The sequence below is a fragment of the Microtus oregoni genome, unplaced genomic scaffold, assembly GCF_018167655.1.
Source record: "Microtus oregoni isolate MIOR12 unplaced genomic scaffold, Mior012 000006F_ref0000085, whole genome shotgun sequence".
Taxonomy (NCBI): Eukaryota; Metazoa; Chordata; class Mammalia; order Rodentia; family Cricetidae; genus Microtus; species Microtus oregoni.
The window spans coordinates 12,975,534-13,001,513 of record NW_024543065.1 but is presented as its reverse complement, the minus strand read 5'-3'; the positions used below and the strand labels follow the sequence as shown (position 1 = coordinate 13,001,513).

At 37.1% G+C, this 25,980-nt stretch overlaps 1 protein-coding gene across 1 annotated transcript in view; it reads left to right on the top strand.

Moving 5' to 3' along the window:
• The window catches only part of Rnf217 (ring finger protein 217), a 113,684-nt gene extending 94,807 nt beyond the window's left edge, over window positions 1–18,877 (top strand). Inside the window, exons 4-6 of the mRNA XM_041653376.1 lie at window positions 11,815–12,016; window positions 17,053–17,124; window positions 18,151–18,877. Coding sequence (XP_041509310.1) covers window positions 11,815–12,016; window positions 17,053–17,124; window positions 18,151–18,224 — 348 coding nt within the window. The 3' untranslated portion in view covers window positions 18,225–18,877. The remainder of the gene's footprint in view (window positions 1–11,814; window positions 12,017–17,052; window positions 17,125–18,150) is intronic.
• The last annotated feature ends 7,103 nt before the right edge of the window (window positions 18,878–25,980 follow it).

Genomic DNA, 25,980 nt, shown 5'->3' with positions numbered 1-25,980 from the left:
TGCATGAAAATTACAGATACAAAAAAGGGAGATTGAAGTTTCCAAAATTTTTGAAGATTTCCACACACAATGCTTCCAAGTGCACAATTGTTAATTTATTTGCATGTAAATACTATAAATATTTGTAACAAAATACATTGGAATTTTGTTTTGACCAAACTTATTTATATTTTGCGTTCTCTTATTGTGTTTTAAGTTAATTTCATAGTATTAATCATAGTTATACTATGTATACTATGTATCCTTAAATGTTTGTTTATAAGTGCATAAGACTTGATAGAAATTTGGGAAGAGCAGGAAAGCACTTACCCAGCATCCCACAGTACTACCACATTCACTGTTAATATATCCCTGTTTCTCTGAAGCCTGTACCCTTCTTAAATTACGTTTATAAAGGTTTTAAGGGTAGTATCGTGACTACTTCATGTCATTAGTTTTTCTATTTAACCACTCAAATGACGCCGATGTTACATAATTATTTTCTCAACATTTCTGTTAACTGTGTCATCTTTGTTTAAATGTCCTTCTGCTGATGTTTGGTTTAGTTTACTCTTTCACTGTTTTTCAGACACATTTGCTTCTAAGCTTAAAAGCATCACTTACCATCCAGAAGTTTGATGTAAAAATTTAATATGTCTATTTTCTTCCTTACCTTGAACCTTTTAATGTATCAATATTTTTACCTTTTCAGCTTAATCCAACCATAATTTATTTAGTGTTTATTATGAGTTAGATACTTAAAATGATTTCTCTCCCACTTTTCTCTCCAAACATCTTTGCTCAATTGTATTTATTTAATAATTCTGCCCTATCAATTAATTTGTAATTCTTACTAAGCAAATGTTAAATCATAATACTTAGTAGAGTCTTTCTTGGGGTCTCCATTCTTGTTGCTAAGTTGCTAGAAAAATTCTATAATAAAACTGGTGAGTTTCAAATGGTTGTGCCTAAGTAAAATGCATCATTCAGGAAGCCTTAGCATGTGGTCACCCTTGTGTGCACTAGTGTTTTAACTAAAACAGCTCATTCCTCCCCTTCATTTACCAGTGGCTCTTCTCCACAGTGAGATGCCTTTGCCTCATGAGGAAAGCGCAGTTTCATACATGGCATGGTACTGTAAGAAAATCTGACTTATGTAAGCAAATGAAAACTAGTATTTATAATTGAATTTTGGGGCCAGCAAGATGGCTCAGTGAGTAAATGAACTGGCCGCCGAAACTGACCACCTGAGTTCAGTCTCTAAAACACACATGGTAGAAGGAAAAATCCGACTTCCACATATTTTGGTTCAGCCTCTGTAAATGTGCTATGGCATGTATGTAGACATGGCATGCATACATACATAGCCATACACAAATAAATAAAATATAAGAAAAAATATAATCGAATTTGACAGGTATTAAAAATAGTGTTTAAAGCTCTTTACTATCATTTATGATCACAATGTTTACTCATAAGTGCAATTATTTTGTGTTGAAGTAAACACAGAAAAACAATTCCAGATATTGAGTTATTTTTATGAAACTATAATAACACCTTATTGAGATGGATTTTGTTTAGCCAATTTGATGAATATTATTGCCTCTTTTGATTAATTTATTTTTATGTATCTATGTGAGTACATTCATGAATTTATGTACACCAAATACAAACAGGAGTCAAACAGGTCTTTCACTTGTTTGATTAGAGTTATGTCAAAATACTTTATGTGATTTGTGGCTATTGTAAATGGTGATGTTTCTCTGATTTCTCTTTCAGCTCATTTACCATTTGTATATAAGAAGGCTCACTGATTTTTTGAGTTAATATTGTATCTACATACTAAAGATGCTTATGAGTTTTAGGAGTTCCCTGGTAGAATTTTTGGAGTCACTTATGTATACTATCAGCAAATAGAGAAAGTTTGACTTCTTCTCCTATTTGCACCCCCTTAATCTCCCTTTGTTGTCTTATTACTCTAGCTAGAACTTTAAGTACTATATTGAATAGACACGAAGAGAGGGAACAGTCTTGTCTTATTACTGATTTCAGTGGGATCACTTTGCAGTTTTCTCCATTTAGTTTAATGTTGGCTGTTGGCTTACTGTATATTGCCTTTATTATGTTAAGGTGTGTTTCTTATATTCCTGGTCTCTCCAAGACCTTTATAATGAAGAAGTGTTCAATTCTGTCAAAGGCTTTTTCAGCATCTAATGAGATGATCATGTGTTGTTTTTTCTTTCAGTCTGTTTATATGGTATATAAACATTGACAGATTTTCGTATGCTGAGCCATCCTTGCTTCTCTGGGATGAATCCAACTTGGTCATGGTGGATGATTTTTCTGATGTTTTTTGGATTTGGTTTGCCAGTAACTTTGCATCGAAGTTCATGAGGGAGATTGATCTATAATTCTCTATCTTAGTTATAGCTTTTTTTGGTTTGGGTGTCGGGTAACTGTAGCCTTATAAAAAAAAAGTTTGGCAATGTTCCTTTTGTTTTGATTTTGTGGAACAATTTGAGGAGTATTGGTATTAGCTCTTCTTTGAAGTTCTGGCAGAATTTTGCCCTGAAATCGACTGGCCCTGAACTTTTTTGATTTGGAGGCTTTTGATGACTGTTTCTATTTCCATCGGTGATATATTTCTATTCAGTTTGTTTATTTGGTCTTGTTTAGTTTTGATATGTGGTACTTATCTAGAAAATTGTCCATTTACTTTAAATTTTCCAATTTTGTGGAGTACAGGTTTTTGAAGTATGACCTGATGATTCTCTGGATTTCCTCAGTGTCTGTTGTTATGGCCGCCCTTTTTGGCAGTAGTTTGTTAATTTGGATATTCTCTCTCTGCCTTTTGGTTAAGTGGGATAAAGGTTTGTCTATCTTGTTGATTTTCTTGAAGAACCAACTCTTTGTCTCATTAATTCCTTGTAGCACACACAGGCATGCACAAATAAGCCAAAATACTAATGGATCATGCTAAATTCTAGTTTGCAGTCTTTACTTCTTCTTTTATGCTGTTACTGCATTAATGATCATAGCAGTACAGTCTAACATATGCTGATATTGACTGCTGCATACCAGCCCCTGATGTAGTTAACTCACAGTCATCTCACAGCAGCCTGTCAAGTGCTGAGATTATGGGCATGTGCCATCATACCCAACCGGGACTGTATTTTTATGACAAAAAATAAATAAATAAACAAAAACACATAGTTACACTTTGGAGATTAAATATATAATGCAAATATACAGTGTATTTATTTCTTAATTGTTAGGTTGCTCTAATTATAAAATAGAAACAAGTGACACTATTTTTAATGTAATAACTTACACTTTTAGTATGTAAATATATATTATAACATTAAAAGGAATTATAAGTAAATGTATATACATATTAATATTTATGAAGTTTAAAATTAAAATATTATCAATATCTGTCCTTTATATTTAACAGTTTTAAATGAAGGCAAAAAAGTGTTTGAATATGTCTAAACATGTTTATGTGTGTAATGCATACGTGTGGATGTATAATCAATTTCCTCAGTTGTGCAATGGTAGTGTAAGTTAAAAAAATATGCTATAGGAAAACTATATAAATGTCTTTGTGTTCCTACATAAAATAGTTAGAGTTTAAGTTCAGATATTATGAATAGATTTCATTTCTGTGAATATCTAATGCATTTGAAAATTATATGCCAAGAGTCTAGTTCTTCCAGGAGAGCCCAAGGCAGCATCAACCTCATTTGTCATAGCCAGAAATCTCCCGCCAAATGAAACAAGAATTCTGAACTTTCTAAAAGGGGATGAAAGGGCCTATTGAGAGTCACATATAGATTATGGCACTTCTGGAAAGGGTGGAGTCTCAGATCCATTTAGGCAGAGCTGTGTGAGTACAATGATAGAGGCCCAACCTTTATTTGAATACTGATGCAGCCATTTTTCCTAAAGGATCTAGAACTCTCAGATAGCTCAGTTTTAAGCCTTCCTTTCTGTTTCTGTGGCAACTTCAACTCAGAATTTAAAATAAAATGGAACATGTAGTTCAGTGAGATAACATGTACTCAACATGTGTGAGCCTCAGGCCCCATCTCCAGCACCAAGAAAAAAAGATGGAAGGCTAAGTTAGAAGAAAGGAGGGAAGAGGAAGAAAGGGAGGGGGTGACTTGTACTTTAATAGGATTTTACAGAATGTTGTAGCCTGGTTCATGGTGAGAAGACACCTCCTGGGGGAACATATGCAAAGTAGCTGAGAACTTTTATAGATGGAGCTGCAGGCCGCATTCCTGCCACCTGGCTCCCGGCCGCCTGGCTAGCTTATGCCCCAAAATAATTACACAGAAACTGTAGTCTTTTAAACACTGCTTGGCCTGTTAGCTCTAGCCTCTTACTGGCTAACTCTCACATCTTGATTAACCCATTTCTATTAATGTGTGTAGCACACAAGGTGGTGGCTTACCAGGAAGGATCTTAAACTGCGTCCATCTTGGAGAGGAGAGCTATAGCGTCTACCTCACTGCCTTCTTCCGAGCATTCTGTTCTGTCTTTCCTGCCTACCTATGTACTGACCTGTCAGGCCAAGCAGTTTCCTTTATTAATTAACCAATGAAAGCAACAGATAGACAAATGACCTTCCTCCATCAAACTTTTACTGTGTGAAGGGTTTCCAAGAGAGAGTGTGACCTCAGTGCAGAGACAGAAGATGTTCCCTGTGGGAGCCACAAACACTTGGTAGTTCCTTTAGTGTAAACCTCTGAAAGTGGTGGCAAGATGGTGCTGGGGAAGTGAACAAGTACACAGACTTTGCATACCACATTAAATGGATTGGAGCAAGAGTTAAGTGGTATCAGGTTTATATTTTAGATTGTTGTTGTCATCTTGAAAGGAGGTGTAAATAGTTATAAAGAGATGATGCTATAAGCTTAGGATAGTTGTCAAAAGGCTGAGAACACAAGATCAGACTGATTAGCAGGAGCTATATCACTATGACCTTGATGATTAGTTCCATGCAGGAAGTTTGGAAGAGGCTAATCAAGCTGCTCAGTAGACATTTAGCTGTGTGCCTAGCAAGATGAGGATGCTATAAACTTAGTTGTATATTGGAGACAAGATACAGTTTTATCTTATTATTGCTAGAATAAAGCACTCAAGAACGAAGGTGACTTGAGTTCTGCTTATTTGGCTTGAAATGACTAAAAGGCTTTTGTGTATTACTGATGAATAGTTGTGTGGTTCTAAAGGCTGAAGGCCAGGCCCACAGATAAGATAAAGAAACCATTATAGTGGAAGAAAATTAAAACCAATGCTTTATATGTGGAGGAAGTCACCCAAAGAAAATGTATGAAGTATTGGAAGTACGAATGGAGTTAGGCCTCGTTGAAGAAGTAGCAACCTAAGACAGATCAGAGGAGAGTGGAAAATAGAGGTCATTGAAAGAAAGAAGAGTACATCAAAGGTCAGGGAGGAGGTACTGATCAGCTGATGGAATGACGCCAGGTGATACAAGAAGAAAGCCATTTTTAAACAAGTTCATTGGGCTTGACAATTGAGTGATCGTGGATAGCACCCATTTGTCTTTTTCAAGTCCTTGTTGAGAACATGTTTGAGGAAATGTACAGCCCTTTAATAAAAATAATGAAAAGTTATACAGAAAGCTGTAGAGGCAGCTCAACAATTGCTTGCAATCCCATGGACGAGAGTTCACATCTCAACAACCTTGTAACAGTACCACACATTTCTGTCACTCCAGCACTCTATTACAGATTGCTGAAGCTAGCTGGCTTCCAGCTTAGCCATGAAAATGAAAGCTGTGGGATCAGGCAGAGACCCTGACTCCAAGGAACTGGTAGACAATAGAAGAGGACACAGATCTGCCCTCTGGGCTCATTTACAGAAATGTATGCCTTGCAGACACAATACAAATACAATAAATACATGAATAAATAGATAAATAGAAATATGTATATGATCTGAACCAATGCAGACATTATTACTGCATGCCTAAGCAGACAGGTGCAGATAATTTGCGTTTCCAGATACAGAGTAGCAGTGCTGTGCCAAGGCATTCAGAGATCCAGTGCTGTGAGCTCTGCACGTCCCTGGAACTCCACTTAGCTAGTAAACTGCTGCCTGCCTTCCATTTCTTAGATTAAATGTCACTTCACACACACCTCTTCCTACCCTTTCCACCAGATCAAGCTCCTCCATTAAGTGTTCTTCCCATCCATGCTTCATCTGCTTCATAGAATTTTTTTACAGTTTAAGAGATATATTTTTGTACAGTTGATTAACATCTATCTGTACTTTACATTATACACTCCTTTCTAGCAGGAGCCACGTAAGATCTTTATCAGCAAACAAGTTATTATCTATTGGACAAAGAAATAAGTAAAAGACAACTGGATGTTTCTGGAACATGGGTCATGGTTAGCGAGAAAGAGTTAACTGTGGTTGAAGAAAAATTACAGGAGGTACATGTGGAATGGTGAATAAAAATCTTAATTGCATTCTAGTCATATTGCCTTCCAGAATTTCTCCTACAGGAATTTTAATGCAGAAGGAAGATATTATTTAGAATGGATCTTTTTACCTCATAAACCAAGTAAAATATTAAAAACATGTGAAAAATGTCTCTGGATTAACTATAAAAGGAAAATTGAAACTTGGTCAACTAGCAGGAATAGACCCAGCAGAGATTATAGTGCCTTTTACTACTAATGAAATTAAAAAATTATAAAAAGACAATGAACATTGGCAAAGAACTTGTGCTAATTTTTTAGGAGGAGCGATTAATAGCAGTTATCCCCAAAGCAATAGAATTAACCTTAAAAAGATAACTACTTGGATCCTTCTCTGCATTGTACATGACACATGAATAACTGAAGCCGTACATTCTATACTGATGCAAATAAATCAGGAAAGGCAGGTTACAAATCAAAAGATGTAAGTAAGGTAGAACAAAGCCCATTATATGCTATTCTTATGTTATGAAGGGATTTTAAAGAGCCTCTCAATATAGTTACAGTTTTGCAATATGCAAAAGAGTTGTTTTGCATATTGAAACCGCTGAATTTATACCAGATAATATAGAATTGACTTCATTATTCACTCAGGTTCAATATATAATCAGGAATAAGCTTTGTCCCATATACATAACACACATCTGATCTCATACGGGTCTACCCGGTCATTTAGCACAAGGTAATGCAGAAATTGATTATTGACTAGAAATGTGCTGAATACCTCAGAATTTCATAAAGAACATCATGTCAGTAGCAAAGGTTTAAAGAAAGTTTTCTATTTCATGGCAACAAACTAAGGAGATTTTAAAGAGATGCCCTACTTGCTCTTTGTAGCCAAATACCACTACCTGCAGGGAGTAACCCAAAGGGTACTCAAAGGAATAAGATCCGGCAGATGTATATGTTCTACTTTGCAGAATTTGAAAATTAAAAGTGTATACCACACTATTGACACTTATTCAGGTTTTCAGTGCCAACTGCTTTGAGTTCAGAAAAGGCTGATTCAGTAATCACATGTTTATTAAAAGTTATGGCCATCATGGATATATCTGCACAAATAAAGACATAATCATTCATCATATGTCTGTAAGAAAATAAAACAGTTTTTGCTTATTATAATATATAACATATTACAGGTATACCAAATAATCCTACAGGTCAGGCAGTTATAGAAAGAGCAAACCTAACTATGAAAGATATGTTAAACAAACTGAAAGGGATGGAAAATAACCCCAGAACTATATAGTATAATGCTTTATTAACCTTCAGTTTTCTAAATGCTAATGAGAAAGGAATAACAGCAGCAAAAAGACATTGGATAATAAAGAAAACTTCTGAATCGAAGATGTGTTGACTTCACAATGGAAATTAGGAGATGTGCTATGTTGGTGAAGGGGTTTACCTCTTGTTTCCACAGGAGATGAAAAGGTATGGATACCATCAAAATTAATAAAGGTTTTATTTGAAAAAGAGAAACCTATTTATAAAAAGAATTGGCAGTTCATCCACAGATGTGACAATCATACAGGTGGCGAGGAAATCTCATAAGGGTTGGGACAGGGATCTCTTCTTGTCTTTCAGGAAAATACTCATCTTCAAAAAGTCAAGAGACCCTGGACATTTAGATGCCTAAAGAAGAAGAGATAAGTATCCAGAGAGGATCACCAAGCAAAGAGAAATATGACTTATGAGGACAGGTCATCTGCAGGGTAAAATTTCATTACCTGAACATGAATATATCACTACTTAAAAATCAAAGCTGGCTTTGAAGTTGGACAATGGCTATCCTTCTCTAAATCCAAGCATGTTATTTAAGGAAAAATTCACAGTCTCTGTCTCATGTCAGGAGCCATCTGGTATGGAACAGAAAGAAGAAAGAATTTAGGAAAAATTTTACTTATCTCCATACCTATGTTAGTCTCTGTCATATTTTTATTGAATATATGTTTATATGAATAATGTTTAAGTTTTCCATAATGAACAATAAATTTTCCTGCAGTAATCTTTGAAGTTTCCAGGAAGAAGATGGGGCCCCACAACAATGATTCCACGTGGTTGATATGACATCATGATGCTGAAGCACTACTTTAAGATTGGTTTTGGCTACCAGCTGCTCAAAATGATTCCAACTTGTTAGCTGAAATGGTACACCTTCTGACAAAGTTTTGGCCAGAACTTCAAATAAGAACTTTAAAAAAACCCTACGGAATATTCATAAACTATTTGCAATTATATCAGACAGTAATCTTGAAACTTAACCATCATGTAGTTTTGCAGGATCCCATAGTAAAAATATCACCCCCATGACAGCTGGAAGCAATTCTAGAAGATGACATCCCCTCTCCCAACAACGTTTATCCTCAGGTTTAGGGACATCAATTAGGGACTGATTATAACTAGTATAGAGTTGGGAGTTGAGGTGGAAATTATGTAGGCTCGGAGATCTTTGAAAAGGGGAGGGGGAATTGGATGAGATAATAGGTAGATTAGTGTGTGCATACTCACATTAATAATAATAGTGAATAATAGAGTGAATACTTGTGAGCTATTATTTATAGACAATTTACATTGATATAGATTCTTATTGATACAAATTCAAATTATATTTATTATATTGAATGTGCTCCTATTTCTGTTTATAATATTTGTACACCCAGGCACAGTTATTCTGTCATTGTATGCATGCATGCTTTTACCTCTGCATAAGAAATTTTGTATATTGATACAATTTTTAGATTTATTTATCATATTGCACTATAATTTATACCTCTGATCAATATACATATACATTGTTTACATTTTGAGGTCATTGACCTCATTTGCTGCACAGTTGTTTAAAGATTGTTTAATATTCTAATATGAGGTCTTCCTCTTTAAGCTTTAATAAGGTAGTAAGAACTATAGGTCAATAGTCATACATGTTTGTCACACTTATAGTTAAACTAATCAAGTTCTTTAAATACATAGAGATTGTATTTTGTATAGATAAGTAATCTTCAACCACTTCAAAGAACTTTAGAACATGGCATTTAAATAACTTAGGTTTCTGTTGATATGAGACACAATTGCTCCTGGCAGTACGCATCTATTCCTGAGAAAATGTTGGGCACCGAAGACACTCTATTTGTAGCATGTTTTCTTCTTGGCAAAACAGACCTTTGGGCAAAGAACTGCCCATGCCTCAACCACTGACAAAAGACTGTCAAACCTTGCCAAGACAGGGTAAGACAGTTCTGAAAATTTTCCTTACTCTGAAAATCGTCTGTCAGTTACTCTAGGCCTTAGCCAAAGTTGGTTGCTCCAACGTTGTAAATGAGAATTTGTGTGATTACCTAGGTAGCCAGTATTGTTACACTAACTGTTGGCAGAGGCTTCTTTTTCATTTCCTAGCCTCCCAGACCCAAAATAACCACACAGAAACTGTATTAATTAAAACATTGCTTGGCCAATCACTTAAGCGTATTGCTAGCTAGCTCTTATATCTTAAATTAACCTGTTTCTATTATTTTATATTTTACCACGAGGCTCGTGGTTTACCAGTACCAGTGGCGCAGGCATCTTTCTCCTATGGCAGCTACATGGTGTCTGCCTGACTGTATTTTGCCCTGCTATAGGCCCAAAGCAGATTCTTTATTAACCAGTGGTATTTACAACATATAACCGGGTTTTCATGATAAATTATAGCCATCTGAGTGGCTAGTTTGTTTTTAGGAGAGCTATAGCAGTATGTATGTATGTATGTATGTATATATATATATATATATATATATATATATTTATGTCAATATAATACTAACCTCTATCTTAAAGTTTTATGTTTTTAAAATAAAAATAACATCTTTATCAAACTATACCGTGTAAATATATTTTCTCCAGGACTTTACTTAGCATGTTGGTTTAGTATTACCTTGGATGTGAGGAGTTCAGAATTCCAAGTTTCTTATTAGCAAATGTTCATTATGAATGCCTCCTGCTGACATGAGGCTGCAATGTATTGCTTGTTTATTTCTAGAGTTACAAAATAATAAAATGTTTTATATGATTGCATTTGTCACTTTTTACATCAATGGGGTCAAAATAGCTGATAGAAACTTTCATAATTTGTTTCCGTTCATGCCTGTAGAGTTCAGTTTGTCGTAGTTGGGAGGCATGGCAGAGTGGCTTCATTCACAGCAGCAGAAGCAGGAGGCCAAGACTATTCACACCAGTGCTATTCATGCCAGGAAGCAGAGAGTGGACGGGAACCAATGTTTGGAGTGTAACCATCAAAGGCCTTGCCCTAGTGACCTACCTCCTCCAGCTAGGCTCCACATCCCCAACATTCTGTAGTCGAAATACCTTTCAGAGGTCAGGTCATGAGTGAGAGTGATGGTCCCACAGGACAGATAGAAGACTCAGGTGAAGCAGTCTTTGTACTGTGCTTGGAGCACAGCAGTTGTAAAGAAATCCGGTCCTCTCCTTTTGTGGGTCACCCCTGCCATCACTGTGTTCTCTGAAAAAGCATGAACTGTTAACCTCCATTTCTGTGCAGCTTAGAGGCCAAAAGCTGCCAGTAGATGTCAAGTTTATGAGGCCCATGTGCTGAATCTAAGGCTATGTACTATATTCCCACCCCTGGTCTGAGTTATTTCTTAGTGCCACCTGCAGGCCACATTGCTGTGATCCCATAAGTACTGGCAAATAGGCCCCAAAAGAGGGTTCCCTGGACCAGGGGCTGAGTTACTAGCATAGCCCTCTCTTAGGCCTTTTATCCCAGTTTTATTTACAGTTTGCATTTGTTCTTAAAGCCCCTGAGATAACTGATGAGTGCACAAAGCCTGTGTCCACTGCTATGGAGCAAGCAGCCTATGTAAAGAGATAAGCAGCTAGCTGTAAAAGGGTCGGGCGGCCAGTAGCAGTATTCAACAACTCTGGTGATTTAGTAGTGACCCTGGAACATAATGTGTCCTTGACTGCGTACTAACTCTGTACCTAAGGAAAAGGAGTAGCAAGTGAAATACTGAAAACTGTAGGCTGTGGTCATGACTTACCTAATGTCAAACAACAATCCTGGCAGGTTTGACTCTTATGTTAACTATGAAGTTCCTAAGTATGTTAAAATAGTCACCAGCACACAAGTCCCAAAACAACATTACAAGCTTATAATGGTAAAAATAATATCGGGAATATTGTAAATATAAATATGATTATAAACAAATTGAAGACTTCAGGAATGCCACAGAAGACTTTTCATTTGGTCCAAGTGGTTCCGTAATATTTGGCATTTTACTTTTTAAAGACATTAATTCCATTTTCTTCTCTTCATCCCTTTATCCAGATCCATATCCAGAGAACGGAAGGATGTGACCATATGACTTGTTCACAGTGTAACACTAATTTCTGTTATCGATGTGGAGAGAGATACCGCCAGCTCCGGTTTTTTGGAGACCACACATCAAACCTCAGTATATTTGGATGCAAATATCGCTACCTCCCAGAGAGACCTCATTTAAGAAGATTAGTTCGAGGGTCAGTCTGTGGTGAGTAGTGTCACACACACTTGCTCTTGGGTATCTTCCTTAGGACATAAGGAGCGGGGGTAGAAGTGTCCCAGCCTTGAGAATTCTCAGTGCTTGATGTGTGCCAAGGATTTTAGTAGGGCCTTTACCAAAAGCTGGGAAGAGATTCACTCTTTTTGTGATTAAAATTGAAAAGTTAAGTTCCTAATATGACACTTTTTCGTGACCAGCACTTCTGAAACACTGAATGAGAGCCAATAGGTGACAAGGGGAATGTCATATTTATTTTTATATGGACATTAACAGGTGTCTTAAACACATGGATGCTCAATTGATTCATTAAATAAGCACAATACAGCACAAAACAGGGAACAATGATGAAAAAGTATACACACATCCCAGAGTCTAATGACACCCATAGAAATGATATTGTCATGTATCTTTGTTGTTAGTAATCAACAACTAATCAGATAATGGCATGAGTATGAAGGCTCCCATAAGCCCAAGTCTAGGTACCCAGGTGTAACTGCTTTTTGAATAGTCTTTAACCCTCTCTTCATTAAACACACAGCCCTGTGCTCACACACATGCACAATGCAAATAGAAGCAGAAGTGTTGTTCGTAGCAAATCACCCTGGCTCCATGCCCTGCCTTGGTTTATACAGTTCTCTCCTCATTTGACTTCTTGCATTAGCTCCCGACCCCTGAGCCATGTGTCCACTGTGAGACTTTTTCTTCTTCCAACTGCACGGTTCTTAGCGGTTCTTTCTCTGACAGGCTTTCTCGTGTGTACCCAGCACTTTTTAATCATCTAAACATTTCCCTTCTTGGCTACCTCCTTTGCCTAGTTCATGAGAAGCGTCTGTGACTCTCCTCAGCCGCTTCACCATATAACTCACCTCACTCTCTGGAGTCGTGATGGCTGATTCAAGAAAAGTTGGTCGTTATAATAGCTGCAGACTCTTCATTTTTAAGTATACTTGAATATGTGGAACCCAGCATCACCACTTCTTAAAACCATGCATGATCACTGTAAAACAACAACAACAAAAGTATCTCAACTAAATTTTAATTAAACACACTTTTTCACAGTCACTGGTTTTAATAATATCCAGTATTTTCTGTCCCTTTATTTGCTTGTTCAGTGAAAATTACAATTATGAAACTAGGAGTTGCTTGCTGCTTCTATGGACTTTGAAGATAACTAAGCAATGTAGACAGGATTTGTAAGAGTTATCCCATGAGAGAAAATTACGAAGTTGGGAGTTGTGTAGTGTCTGTAAATCTGTATACACAGAAAATGACCCCAGACAGAAAGCTAGTCTCTTCTTTGGCTCTTTTCTTTTCCTGTTTCAGCACCATCTTGGATTGTTTTGGTTTGGTGTGTGTGTGTGTTGCCTATCTTGTATTCAGATGCACACAACCACACATCATACATGTGCATTCAATTAAGCCAGGATAAATCTGACACTATAAGGAGCAGCTGGCTTAAAATAAGTTTCCCTCCCACACATTTTCCAGCCACCAAACACAGCTCTCTCTAATTGGTTACAATGGTTAGTACAGTTGTCAACTTGACACAAGCCAGACACCACACCCCATTGGAGGGGTCCTACCCCTCTTATCCAACTAAAACAGGAAAATAGATTACTCAGTAGCTCACAATTACTTATGACAGGATATGGACATTATAGCTCAGCCCTCACATCTATCACCCAGTCTGTATTAGAGCCTTTAAGTGCCCTTGGCCAGAGGCATAGCAAGTGCCTGCTTGTCCATCCAGCTAAGGGTGGAAAACTTGGTCTCCACTGCTGTGATCACATGCAGTAGAGCTCTTCAGGACGATGAGCAGCAAATGGGAAACAGCAGATTATTCAAGGAGTGCTACATTGAGTGCTTCTCAAAATTCTTCATTGCATGTGTTTATTTACTCTGTATATGTACTCACTGCCATTCATGTGTATATGCCAAGGCATGCGGAGCCCACGTGTGCAAATTGGTTTGCTCTTTCTACCATGAGGGTTGCAGGAATCAAATGCAGGTTGTTATGATGGCAGTAAGCCCCTTACCACCTGATCCATCCTGTGGGCCTCCAGAATTTGAAGTTTCAAATTATATAATTTTTAAAGATAATTCTTTAACTTATCTCCTCAAAGCAAACAATTAGTATGAGCAAGAACAGTGAAGTTGTCTCCAAAAGTTCTTTTGAAAAATACTCAGTTTAAATAAAAGAAAGAGATAGATAGATGACTCAGCAGTTAACAGCTTCTTCAGAGACTCTGGGCTCAGCTCACAGCACCCACAGACCTGGGTTGAACTAGACCTGTCTGTAATTCCAGCTCCAAAGCCTCCTATTTCTTTAAAAGGAAAGAAACCGTAGCAAGCTGATGTAATCCCAGCACAGTGGAGATGGAGGAGGCAGGATGACCAAGAGTTCAAGGCCTGATTGGACTACATAGAGAATTAGAGGCCAGTATGAGCTATGTAGCAAGACTGTCTCAATTATTTTTTAAGCAGACAGAAAGAAACTGAAAACAGGAGTAAAGCGTTCACATTAAAAATATTCACTGTCTAGGGCTGGAGCAATGGCTCAGAGGTTAAGAACACTGGCTCCTCTTCCAGAGGTCCTGAGTTCAATTCCCAGCAACCACATGGTAGCTCACAACCATCTATGAGATCTGGTTCCCTCTTCTGGCTAGCAGGCATAAATGCAGACAGAACATTGTATACATAATAAATAATTTTTTTTAAAAAAATTTACTGTCAGAAAAATGATATTATAAAATGAGTTACTTTGAATAATTGATTAGTATACAATTGTCATTAATATCCAGTGTTGAACTTTTGTAGCCTACAAAATGCATTGAAAATTTACAACAGTTATTAAATATATATATATATGTATATATATATATATGTGTGTATATATATATATATATATATCATGGTATGATAATGCACACAGAGAAATCTAGCATTCTGGAAGCTGAAGCTGAAGGGACCATGAGTTCAACCAACCTGATCTATATAACCAGACCTTGTTTGAAAAGAATAGGTAGACCACTGGGCGGTGGTGGCACACATCTTTAATCCCAGCCCTCAAGAGGCAGAGGCAGGTGGATGTCTGTGAGTTTGAGGCCATCCTGGTCTACAGAGTGAGGTCTAGGATAGCCAGAACTACACAGAGAAATCCTGTCTTGAAAAACTGGGGAGGGCGTGGTAAGGAGTGAAAGAGGAAGGGAAGGAAGTTAATAGGATAGTGATGTGGACATTTCCAAACAGTAGGTAAAACTGTGTAGTGAAGCCTGATCTCAGGAGGTTAAGGCATAGAGATTGAAAGTTCAAGTACAATAAAAACTACTATTTCAAAGGCCCTATCTCAAAAGAATAAACAAACAAACCAGTAAATCTAGGTAGACAATCAATGGTTACTGTGATAACATAAAATTGATAACATTTTAAATTAAAAATATTTAAACAAAATATAATTATGGATGTGAAAGAATTTATTTGACTATTGAAAATCATTTTTTTAAGGCAATTGTCATTGACCCTGGAATAAGAGAAAGTGTGCTTACTCCAGTCAAGGCAAGCTAACATGCAAACTTAACTGTGTCCTACACTGTCAAGTTATTCCTCCTAAAGGGCAGGTGCAGCATGCCTGCTTGGATTCAGCCATGTTGGGGAGGGAAAAGGCATTGCTGTTACTTGACAGTCGGCTCTGTTGCTAAGATGAAAATGTTTTGGTTACTCAGAGGAATTACGACTAAAAAGACTGAGCCGTGTGTAGGGGTTTGGGAAAGAAAAGCAGTCTCTTAAAGTAACCTGGATACTGAATTCTACAGTCTTTGACACAGCCCTGCGGGTGGACAGGCAGTTGGCCAGTGACATTTAGTACTGCTTAACTAGCTTTGTCCCTGGTACAGAGTAAAAGAAAAGCTCCAGACTGGGCATTGTGTTAAACTGTTAAATATAAAAAGATTTATATATAAATTTACTAGATCGTAAACGGTATTCAGTAAAGCATATTCTTAAATTTGATATTTAAAATTGTGTTTTCCCATATCTAGTCATCTAATTCCAAAAACTATTTTCAATGAATTAAAAAGTTAATTTTTTTCTTGCCAAACTCCCGACAAGTGACAGTTGATCTTTTCTCATGTACTGATTGCTCACTACACATGACTTCTAGAAGGCGTCGCTGTGTGAGTCTCCAGTAGCTCTGCAGTTCTACTGCAGTCTTCCGTTCCTCTCACATTCATTGTGGCAGTTAGTCTGTAGAGTTGTATCACATGTTCAAAGGCTGCAGCCTGGTGACAAGACATAAGTAACCGTGCTGGTTTTGTCCATCTCAGTGTCTTTCAAAGTCAGAGGGATTCCACTGGTGCCTTCTGGACTGCAGTGACATGTGACAATAGTGGTGATTATCACAGATCAGTTATTCATTCCGAAGAGCAGTCCGCTGGTGCTGCCAAGTGTGGCCTCCCTCCCAGCACCCAGCCTCCCTTACAAGTGCTTCCTTTCAGAATTCGTTACAATGATTCACTTGAGAGACTTCCAACACAGCTTTTATTCAATGGTTGTTTTCTCTAGCACTTGTCTGGAGGTATCCCATTTAGAGGTCACTCTATTCGATGGACTTAGGATTTCCCCTTTTACTCAACAAGTAAACAAAGCATCTTTCTTAGACATGGGCCCGGGCAGACACCATCTCTGTTCCCTATCAGCTCTCCAACGCTGTGAGCTCAATAGGTTGTCCACTGCGTGCTAGACTATGTTACTCCTTCCTTAAGCTTTCAACATTTTGAACATTGAAGGTAGAAGAAATCTACAGGAAAAGTGTGCCAGTATAAAGGATTGTAATCGTTTTGGCTGTAAAGACTAAATGACTTGTAGATATTTGGCATATGCGCAAGGCTTTGTAGTACTGCGTGCTTAAACTTCAATGATGGATTACGTGTGTCATTAATTGTTAATGCACTTCTTTACAGAATTACTGTAAATGCTTGGGAAATGAGATTCGAGACTCTTTAAGTTATTTTGCTTTTGTTTTCCAGCTGGAAAGCTCTTCATTGCGCCTCTCCTCCTGGTTTTGGGATTGGCACTAGGGGCCATAGCAGTTGTAATCGGTAAGAAACACGCAACATATCTGAGATTAGACTTCTCCCGCGGCAGTGGAGGCAATATGAGCGTGTGTATAATGCTGTGAGTCTGTGAGTGAGCATCGTCTCTTCTCTGCCTTGCTTTAAACGGCCATGCAGCATGGTGTGTGTAAGGTGGGAGGGACATGTTTCCAACAGGACGTGTTTGTCAGAATCTTTAATAGATGAACACTCGTGTTTAAGGAGTAGTTCTCTGGCTCCGCATGACATAGACTAGCCTGGAGAGCTGATGAAAACACACACTGCTAGATCCTACCCTCAGTTTCTAACACAGTGGTGACTAGGCCCCTGGATTTATGTTTCTAAAAGGCTCTCAGATGCTGCTGATGCTGTTTGCCCAAAGGCTACACTTTGGGTAGCAATGCCTTAGAAATTTCAACTTAAATGTTCTGGATGAAAGCTATTTTGATTATTATTCACTGTATAAAGTGGAATGCCTTTGCTGAACTAAATGGTTTTTCACAGGTAAACTTTTTTTATAGGTAATGAATATGTGGAAGAGGTAGAATTATGAAGTGTTTCACGTTCCAGCCATCATAGTCAGTCAGGACTTTATACACCAGGTGTCACAATCAAGCAGAGAAAATCAAATCTCATTAGGATCTCAAAGTTGTTAGAGCGGGAACCACATGTATGTTCTTGGATAAAATGTTACACTGACCAACGATGAAATGTGACTAACACAGTGTGCAAACGACAGGGCTGACTGTGACAATAAAGACATCAGCATAAAGCTTGCTAGGAAATACCGTTTCTTACCGGAACTGCCATGACTGAGGGTGACAAAGGGGACAGAGAACTACAGAGATAGAACGAAGCCTTATAAAAACACATCCCACAGCATTTTTATGTTTGTGAAATTTTAATAATGTCTGTTGTAAATAGTTTGCATGTGAGTAAAACTGGGAAATTTCACATATACCTCCCCACACATACACACATTCGCCCCTCAGAGTTTACTCCCTAATTACCTTTATCCTTTTTAATCCCTAGGTTTATTTGTATTTCCTATATATTGCCTTTGTAAAAAACAGAGAAAGCGATCACGGACAGGTATGCACTGGTAATCCGCAGAGGATTTCACATGACATCAGCCGGTACCAGGGGGAGCTGTGCAGGATGGTCCACCGTTTGTGAGTCAGATCCTTGAAAACACCTAGAGGAACTTCTGCCATCTTGTCTCCTGTGGTTCTCAGCAGGCCACAGTGCCTCTAGCTACGGTGCACTCCCAACATGGTATCCTGTCCTTTCCCTAAACAAATTGCTGCTTTTTAAAAAATGGTCACTTTCGTTAATTATAAACATTTGTATAGTAACTCTGACCTTTGTGGTTCTTGAAAGAAGATATTTTGAGAACAGGGTATCCTCAGATGTGTTTTGAGGGCCCCTCACAGGAGTGTGATTTGGACTGTCTGAACCCTGTGCTTCCCTCCAGGCTGTCTGTGAGACTTGGTTTGCATAGCTTGAAGTCCTGTCTGTCTCAACAAACAAAGCCACTTTGCAGAAGATAAATCACCAAGTGCACCTGTTGTCATCTGTAACCCAAGTGGTACCATTCTTTCGTTCTTTGGATACTGTATTTGCTTTAAAAAAAAAAAATCTCGGTACCCAGAAGGGACTTAATGAAACTAAATTAATGAGAAGAACCATGAGTTACTGGTGCGTATGTGTAAGGATGTGAATGTGTGTATATAAACACGTATTAAACCAGGCTCCATAACTGTGTGCTTGTCCATTTTCATGTGTATGTTCAGAGAACCATTCAGCTATGATGGTTCCTATTGTGGGCCTAACTTGGTAGTGTACTGAATTAAAGCCAATGTCAACAACAGGTGATTTCCATGGTAGCCCTGTCTGTTTCTTGCTCTTCCTGTGGTCACACACAGAGCCTTGTGCAATGTCACTCCAAGATGTACCAAACTTTGTAAACTGACAACACTGAAGGGGTGGTTTTAGAAAGTCCCCATGTTTCCGACACTTGATCTCTTTTGGATTCCTTGGATTTGGGCATACCTTATCCTGTCAATAAAGCCCTCCCGGGATAACTTCATTTAAACTTTTTTTTTTTTTTTTTTTTTTTTTTTTTTGCTTTAAAGAAAACTGCTTAAATTTTTAAGCCCCATTCTGCTCATTGTTTAGTTACCTCCTTATAATCCTAGGTAATTCTGCTTAAGGTCTAAGTTTTTTTTTTTTAAAATTACTTGATGCTTTATTCCTTCCCTTTTTCCTCTTTTTATTTGTCCCCAATTTTTTTTACTAAAATAAATCTTAGTTTTGAAGAATTTTGCCTGTGTTTACCACTGAGATGCATAAATTGTTGATATCTCCTTACAGAGAGATAACTTGAAAACAGCTTTCTATGTACATAGTTTCATCTAAAATACATACTGCTTTTGGAGAAGGAAACAAATGAAGGAAGATGAGGAATCTTTGAGAATAAGAAAATGGAGTTTGATTAAAGAGGTCCATTTTCTTGCTTTCATCAGAACGTTGATCAAAATGAAGAAGAGGTTTTAAAAAGCTTGGGGTCTCCAGGCACTTAAATCCTCCGAATTAGAATTTCACCATACATTATTCTACTTACCGTAAATGTAACGACGTTTAACTTGAAGTAGACAATATAATAGCACACACGTTTGCGTAGCTATTTCATGGTGTTGGATGCTAGAGTGTAAGAACTTCGTATCCTTGTGTTTGACTAAAACACTCATGTCCGTGAAGGATGGTCCACGTATCAGCTAGCATGCTTGTATTCCTTCTGAACCATAGAGAGGAGCTGGACAGCTTCCCGCTAAGTGGTGAGTCTCTGGCAAGAAGAGTGTGCAGTGCTTGTGGCTCTGGAATAGCCACTACACTATGGTGTGAGGTAAGGAACGTGACTTGGTTTTGCAGGTTTCATCTTCAGTGCCTTCAGCCGTCCATCTGGCAATTGTTCACTCTCTGCTTTTGGTTTGCAAAAAGAATGAGAGCTTCTAGCCCAAATACATGTTTCTATCCCTAAAAGCGCTTAATTTTTAGAAATTCATCTTTCCTGGACTTGGGCATCAGTTTGACCATATGTGAGTAGGATGAAGCTGTCTGTGTATCATCTGTATATATCTGTATGTCATATGTAAACATGTCGTGTTCATACACACCACCTGGGTGAACAGAGACATTCGGGTCTAAGATTGTCTATATTCTTGGGTTATTGTGCCTGTTGTCTTTGGCCTACTCAGGGATTTTTATTCTATTCTTTAAATAATTTATCTTTTACAGGTATTTTTATCTGATTTGAAAACAATTCCAATATGTAAGTTACAAAGTGGTATTTGTTATGAGGAAAGATTGCTTCATCAGAGGTTAGATGATTGCACATTGTACTGCACGGGCATCTCATTTGTAAGTGCTTAGATTTAGAGAAGAAATGTATGAGTTTTTCTCTTTTTAAAGACTACACACACACAAATATATGTGTCCTTTCCATGGTAGTAACTTAAAAGTATTTGTGACTATTTTAATAAGTCTCGAAATCTTTAAAAGAGTTAAAAGATTAAAAAAAAGTATTTATGTATCAGTGCCAACTTTGAATGTAGAACAGTGGTGACCCTCGTGGTGAATTCTAAAAACTCCTTTACAAAGTGAAGTGTATGTGTTGTGTCTTTTACCCATGGCTTGTCCTTTTATGTCACCATTGTAAATGTATGAAATGTATGTCTGTTCCTGAAGAAAATCAAACCATATAGAACTGTAAAGTTCACGTTCCTCTGCTTGCCTACCCCCTTGTTTTTCTAGGGGCGCCTACTATCAGTGGTCTGGTACCTGTCCTTCCACATGCTTCCTTCAAGTGTACAAATACGTGTGTGCGTATGTGTGCATGTATGCCACTCTTGTGTGTTAGTTTTCTACAAAAAGAATAATATCCTTTGCTGTGACTCTTTTTCACGTTTTTAAATATTAGAAAAATACCTTGCCATAAGTGTTTACATCCATTTGAAAATGACTGTCTAATCTAAGGTAGAGCTACATTTTAATTGACTTGGTCTTCTGTTGAATGGGAAACAAGATAATTTTCATTTATTACAGACGAAGCATTTTATGCATCCGTATATTTGTCACCTACTATGACCGTTTCCATCGGATTTTGAATTTTATTTTTACAAAATATTTTTAATAAAGATTTTTAATGCATAGTCAGGCAACAAGACATAGAAATGATATATTTGAGACCATATTTGAATAAACAGTGTAGAGAGTACCTAATTTTCAAGCATATCATCTTTTGAAAGACTTTCTCTTTTATAGATTAGCCAAATACCTTGCCAAAATTTAAAAGAGGAAAATTAATCTGTTTCAAATGAAGCTCAGATGTGATCAGCTGTTTGCTGGCAGTGTGGAAGATGAATCGGTTCTTGGATTGCTTACTTTTAGTTTAGTCCTCAAGCCAAATGGATAGTGTATGTCCATTTTCTAAAACACTCATATGTTTGTATGTGTCATTTATGAAAGGTGGGAGGGAAAGGAAAGGGGTCAAACCTGTGACACAAGCAACGTCCTCTTCCCACATTTATGGTCCAGCAATTAGCCACTTACTGTCACCTACAAAAACAACAGGAAAACAATCAAAAGTAGTTAAACAGCAGACATGTTACAATGTGATATCTTTTTCTGCTGTGGGATCAAGATTCAGTGGCACCTCTTAGAAAATGCCTAACTCTGGCACCGTCGCTTGAGTCCCAAGATCCTGCTTGAGGTGTCTTTTAATTTCACTGCCTAGACAGGTGGCCCAGTGTTCGTGCAGAATACTACTCTGCTGCAGTCACTGCCTGTCCCTGTTAGTTCTGACTACATTTTTGTTCACGCCTCTACTAATTTTGCCCTCAGAGAAGAGTAGAAGGAGGTAGGGGGAGGGGAAAGCTCACCCTGGTCTGTGGAGCCTCAGTGGTTCTTTCTGGCTTTTCTCAGATTTCAATGCATCTGCCACATTTCCCCTACCAAACACATGAAACTGTTTTAACATCAGATTTTTATGATTCTGGATGCCATGATTATAAAAAAAAAAAAAAGTCAGTGGCCCAAATAACATAAGATGGCATACAAGGACAAAACTAAGAAGATCCATGCCATGAGCCGCTTTAGATGTTTTATAAACAAGTTGCACACAAAGCCTTAATGTGAGTCCTTCCATGTTAGCAGTTGAAGTCTATCTCAACTCTTGTTTTATGTTATGTCTGCTATAATTGGTAGCCTTAAAATCGATGAACTTTCCAGTGTGTACCATTTAAATAATTAAGTGATTTCTGTTTTTCAGTGGCGAAAATAAAATCATGTCAGAAAATATGTTTGAATTCTTTAACTTTGTGAGATATCGGAAGCTTAGAATTTTATGTAAAGCGTTCGTAAATATATAGAACTATTCCTAATATTTTAGTCATCCTGGAAGTTTTTTTGCAACAATTTTGCTACATGTAAAACTCGTAGCAAATAATAATAGCACTTGAATTTAAAATATTAATTCTTACTAAACGTTTTAGTTGTATTTCCATAGTTTGTGAATTCTATAAAAGAAAATTTTTGTGACTAGAAATATAATAAATAAAAATAGCTGGAGCACAGTTTGATTTTCAGATTATAAATTATGTACGTTTCTACAATTGTAGACAGTAACTTCCAGGATCAAATATTAAAGTGTGTCTCTGTAATGATCATATCAATTAAACTAAGATATTTGTATAGAAACAGTATTATCTAAATAAAACAAGAATTCCAAACTTGAAAGGGTATTTAAGACTGTGAATGTAAGTCAATGGAACTCGCGCCACTGTAACTTCCTTTGTACAGTTAAGACACATTTCAAAGCCAAGTGCTAAATGGGACCTCTGTGCATCCATCACTCTTTGAGTCTGCAGCTTTCGTTGATGTTATCCAGACCCAGTGAGCAGAGGCACAGTAGTGTGACACTCTTGTAATTGTCTATTTAGAGATGAACTGAAGCCTTGATATGTCACATCTCTTCTACGTCCTTATACATATTGCCAGTTGTGCAAGCAAGTAATCATGCATATTAGAAAATATATATTTTCTTTTAAATAAAGAAGTGACTGTTTTGGAAATAATAACTTAAAGTGCAAAAAAATATCGTTTTGAAAAATACATGAAATATTGCTAATGTCCTTTTGAGGATCAATATTTTGTGTCTCTTAAAGACATTTCATTTATTGGATTACATAGACTCATTAACAGAAAATATTTTTGATTTTCCGTTTTGAGTCATATGATATCGCTCTGTTCTTGTTTGTACAGCAATACTTTCATATCTCAATAACATGCACCTATTTTTTTCCTTAGTTTTCCAGATTATCTTGCATTTTACTTCAACAGTCCCCTTCCCTTCTCATCTTGCCCAAGTGAAGTATTTTTCTTAATCATTAGCTTCCTTTACTGTAATGCAATGAAATTCTCTGCCGAACAGTCTTTGTGACCAAACTCTAGTATTAAGTGCCATTTATCCTTACTGTTTATTAGCTGAAATGGATCCAGAGTGTCTGGGACATTTTTCCCAATTCTTGATAGGAGGCAAGGAACTCTTCCTAGCTCTCTGCCAAGTAAGTGAAACAAATGAGATGCCAATTGGACCAGAAGGTTAATAAAACTCTAGAACCAAACTTCAGAAATTCATGGTTATCAATGGACAAAAAGCATGTAGACATTCATATCACCTGACTCAAGTCCTTCATCCTTCATTCAAAATAAGTTATAGCTTTGATTATTGGTCTTTAAATAAAAGCATTCTTTAGCTTCAATTTTGGGGTGGATTGAAATATAGTAGCAATTGTATATAAGATGCAGCTATCAATTCCTGTTCTGTCATTATTATTGGGCATTTTGATAATCTAAAACAATCACTTTGTGTATAACCTGGATTGGCTTGTTATTTGAAAACAGTCAAATATTTTAATTAATTTGATTTACAAATAAGCTACACTCAAAAGGTATTTAATATAGTTTTGCTATATAACAAAAAAGTTCAGAGAGTAACACTTGGCTATTAAATTGTTCCAGGAATTGCAGAAATACTGTCATTTCAGATTGTCCTCGTAGCTGGCAGGCTGTACTGTAGTCATTGCTTCTGTTCAAAGTCAAGGATTCACCTCATGGCCAAGTAGGGAAGGCCAAGTCCTAAAATTCTAGTTAAATTCTTTAAAATGCCAGTTTTACATTAGCATCACTTCCTTTGTATATTTTTTCAAATAAATAGTGCCTAAATATCTGATGCACATATCTAGCTTTTATACTATAGAAATTCAACATGCTTTATATTTCTTTACATAGAATTCTAGATATAATTGCTTTTATCAGTTGACTGCAAATTATTTCTCTCATGCCCATTTTTTTTTAAAGTTGAAATGATAGCCCCTCGATAGCCAATATTTATTATTGATCACATTCATCACAAATTCCTGTAGATGGTGTTTTGAAAACTTTATTTCCATATGAATTTCAGAATAGTAATCGGTTTATGCACACATGCATATTTAGACACGATTTGCCAAGACAAAAATAATCTGTTACAGATTTTTATGAAAATTACAAGTTACCAAGCAAGATAGGGCATTTGGCAGGTGTCCCAGCCAGAACCCTTAGATCTGGAGTCAGCTGGATTTGCTTCCAGCTCCTTCTCAATTGACAGTGATGTCTTTGAAAGGTCCAGGTCTACTGTAGTTTCGTTTCATTTTGTTTCCTTCTCCATCTACCCTTTGAAAATCGGTTCCGTGGTGAAAAGCAGAAGGCATAGTGAGTGTGTGTGACAAGCACCAGGCAGCCTGCCGCATGTGTCTGCTCTGTCTTCCTGTGTCCCTCTCCAGCCTTGGCCTCCCTTGACACAATACAGATAGGGACTTTAATTTAAACCCTTGTTTGTGTGACCGCTGTCCTCACAGATAAACCTCTGCCACCTTCTAATAAAGTCACTTTTAATCCCTAGGGCAGAAAAGTATTTGGCAATTTTCTTTTGAAAAAATTGTTAATATACAAATAAGTAGTACATTTTTGAGTCTTTCAAAGATCCGGTCAAAACAGCAGCATGGCTGGGCAGAGTGGTGCACGCCTTTAATCTCAGCACTTGGGAAGCAAAAGTAGGCAGATCTCTGTGAGTTCCAGGCTAGCCTGGTCTACAGAGTGAGTTCCAAGACAATCAAAGCTACATTTTGAGACCCTGTCTCAAAACAAAACAAAACCAATGGCATAAAAATGTCCTTACATTAACCCACCATATATTAAAAAAACCATGAGTGAGTAGTAGTTATTTGGCTTCTTTTTTAAGCACAATTGGTAAGATGTTTTCATGCAGCAAATATACCATTTACTTGTCTGGGAAACCTGAAGGACAATTACATTATCCACGTCTTTTTTTTTTTTCAGTGTTAAAGTGCTAAAAAGAAATAGTTGGGGTTTGAATCTGTGACTATTGCATATTCAGAAATTAGTATTCTAATGGCTATACCATCTTCTGTTTAAATATGAGACTATTATCCTATTTTAATTCTGCTCTCAATAACAATAGCAAGTGATGATTCATTTCCTCATCTAAGGTGAGTAGTTTGCACCACTGATTTGTTCCAGGTCTTGTCACTTTCCTGCCCCTTTCCAAATAACATGCCATGGTGTTTTTCATGTTGAAAATGAACCTTGTTAAATATTTGATTTTTAAAAGTTTTTAACTGTTTTGCGTTTCAGTCCTTGCACTGCTAACTTTGATCTTCATAAAGAACATGGAAGAAGCCATTTCGAATATATTTTTAGAAAATGGGCAGGTAGAAATAACAAAATAGATGTCATTGATAC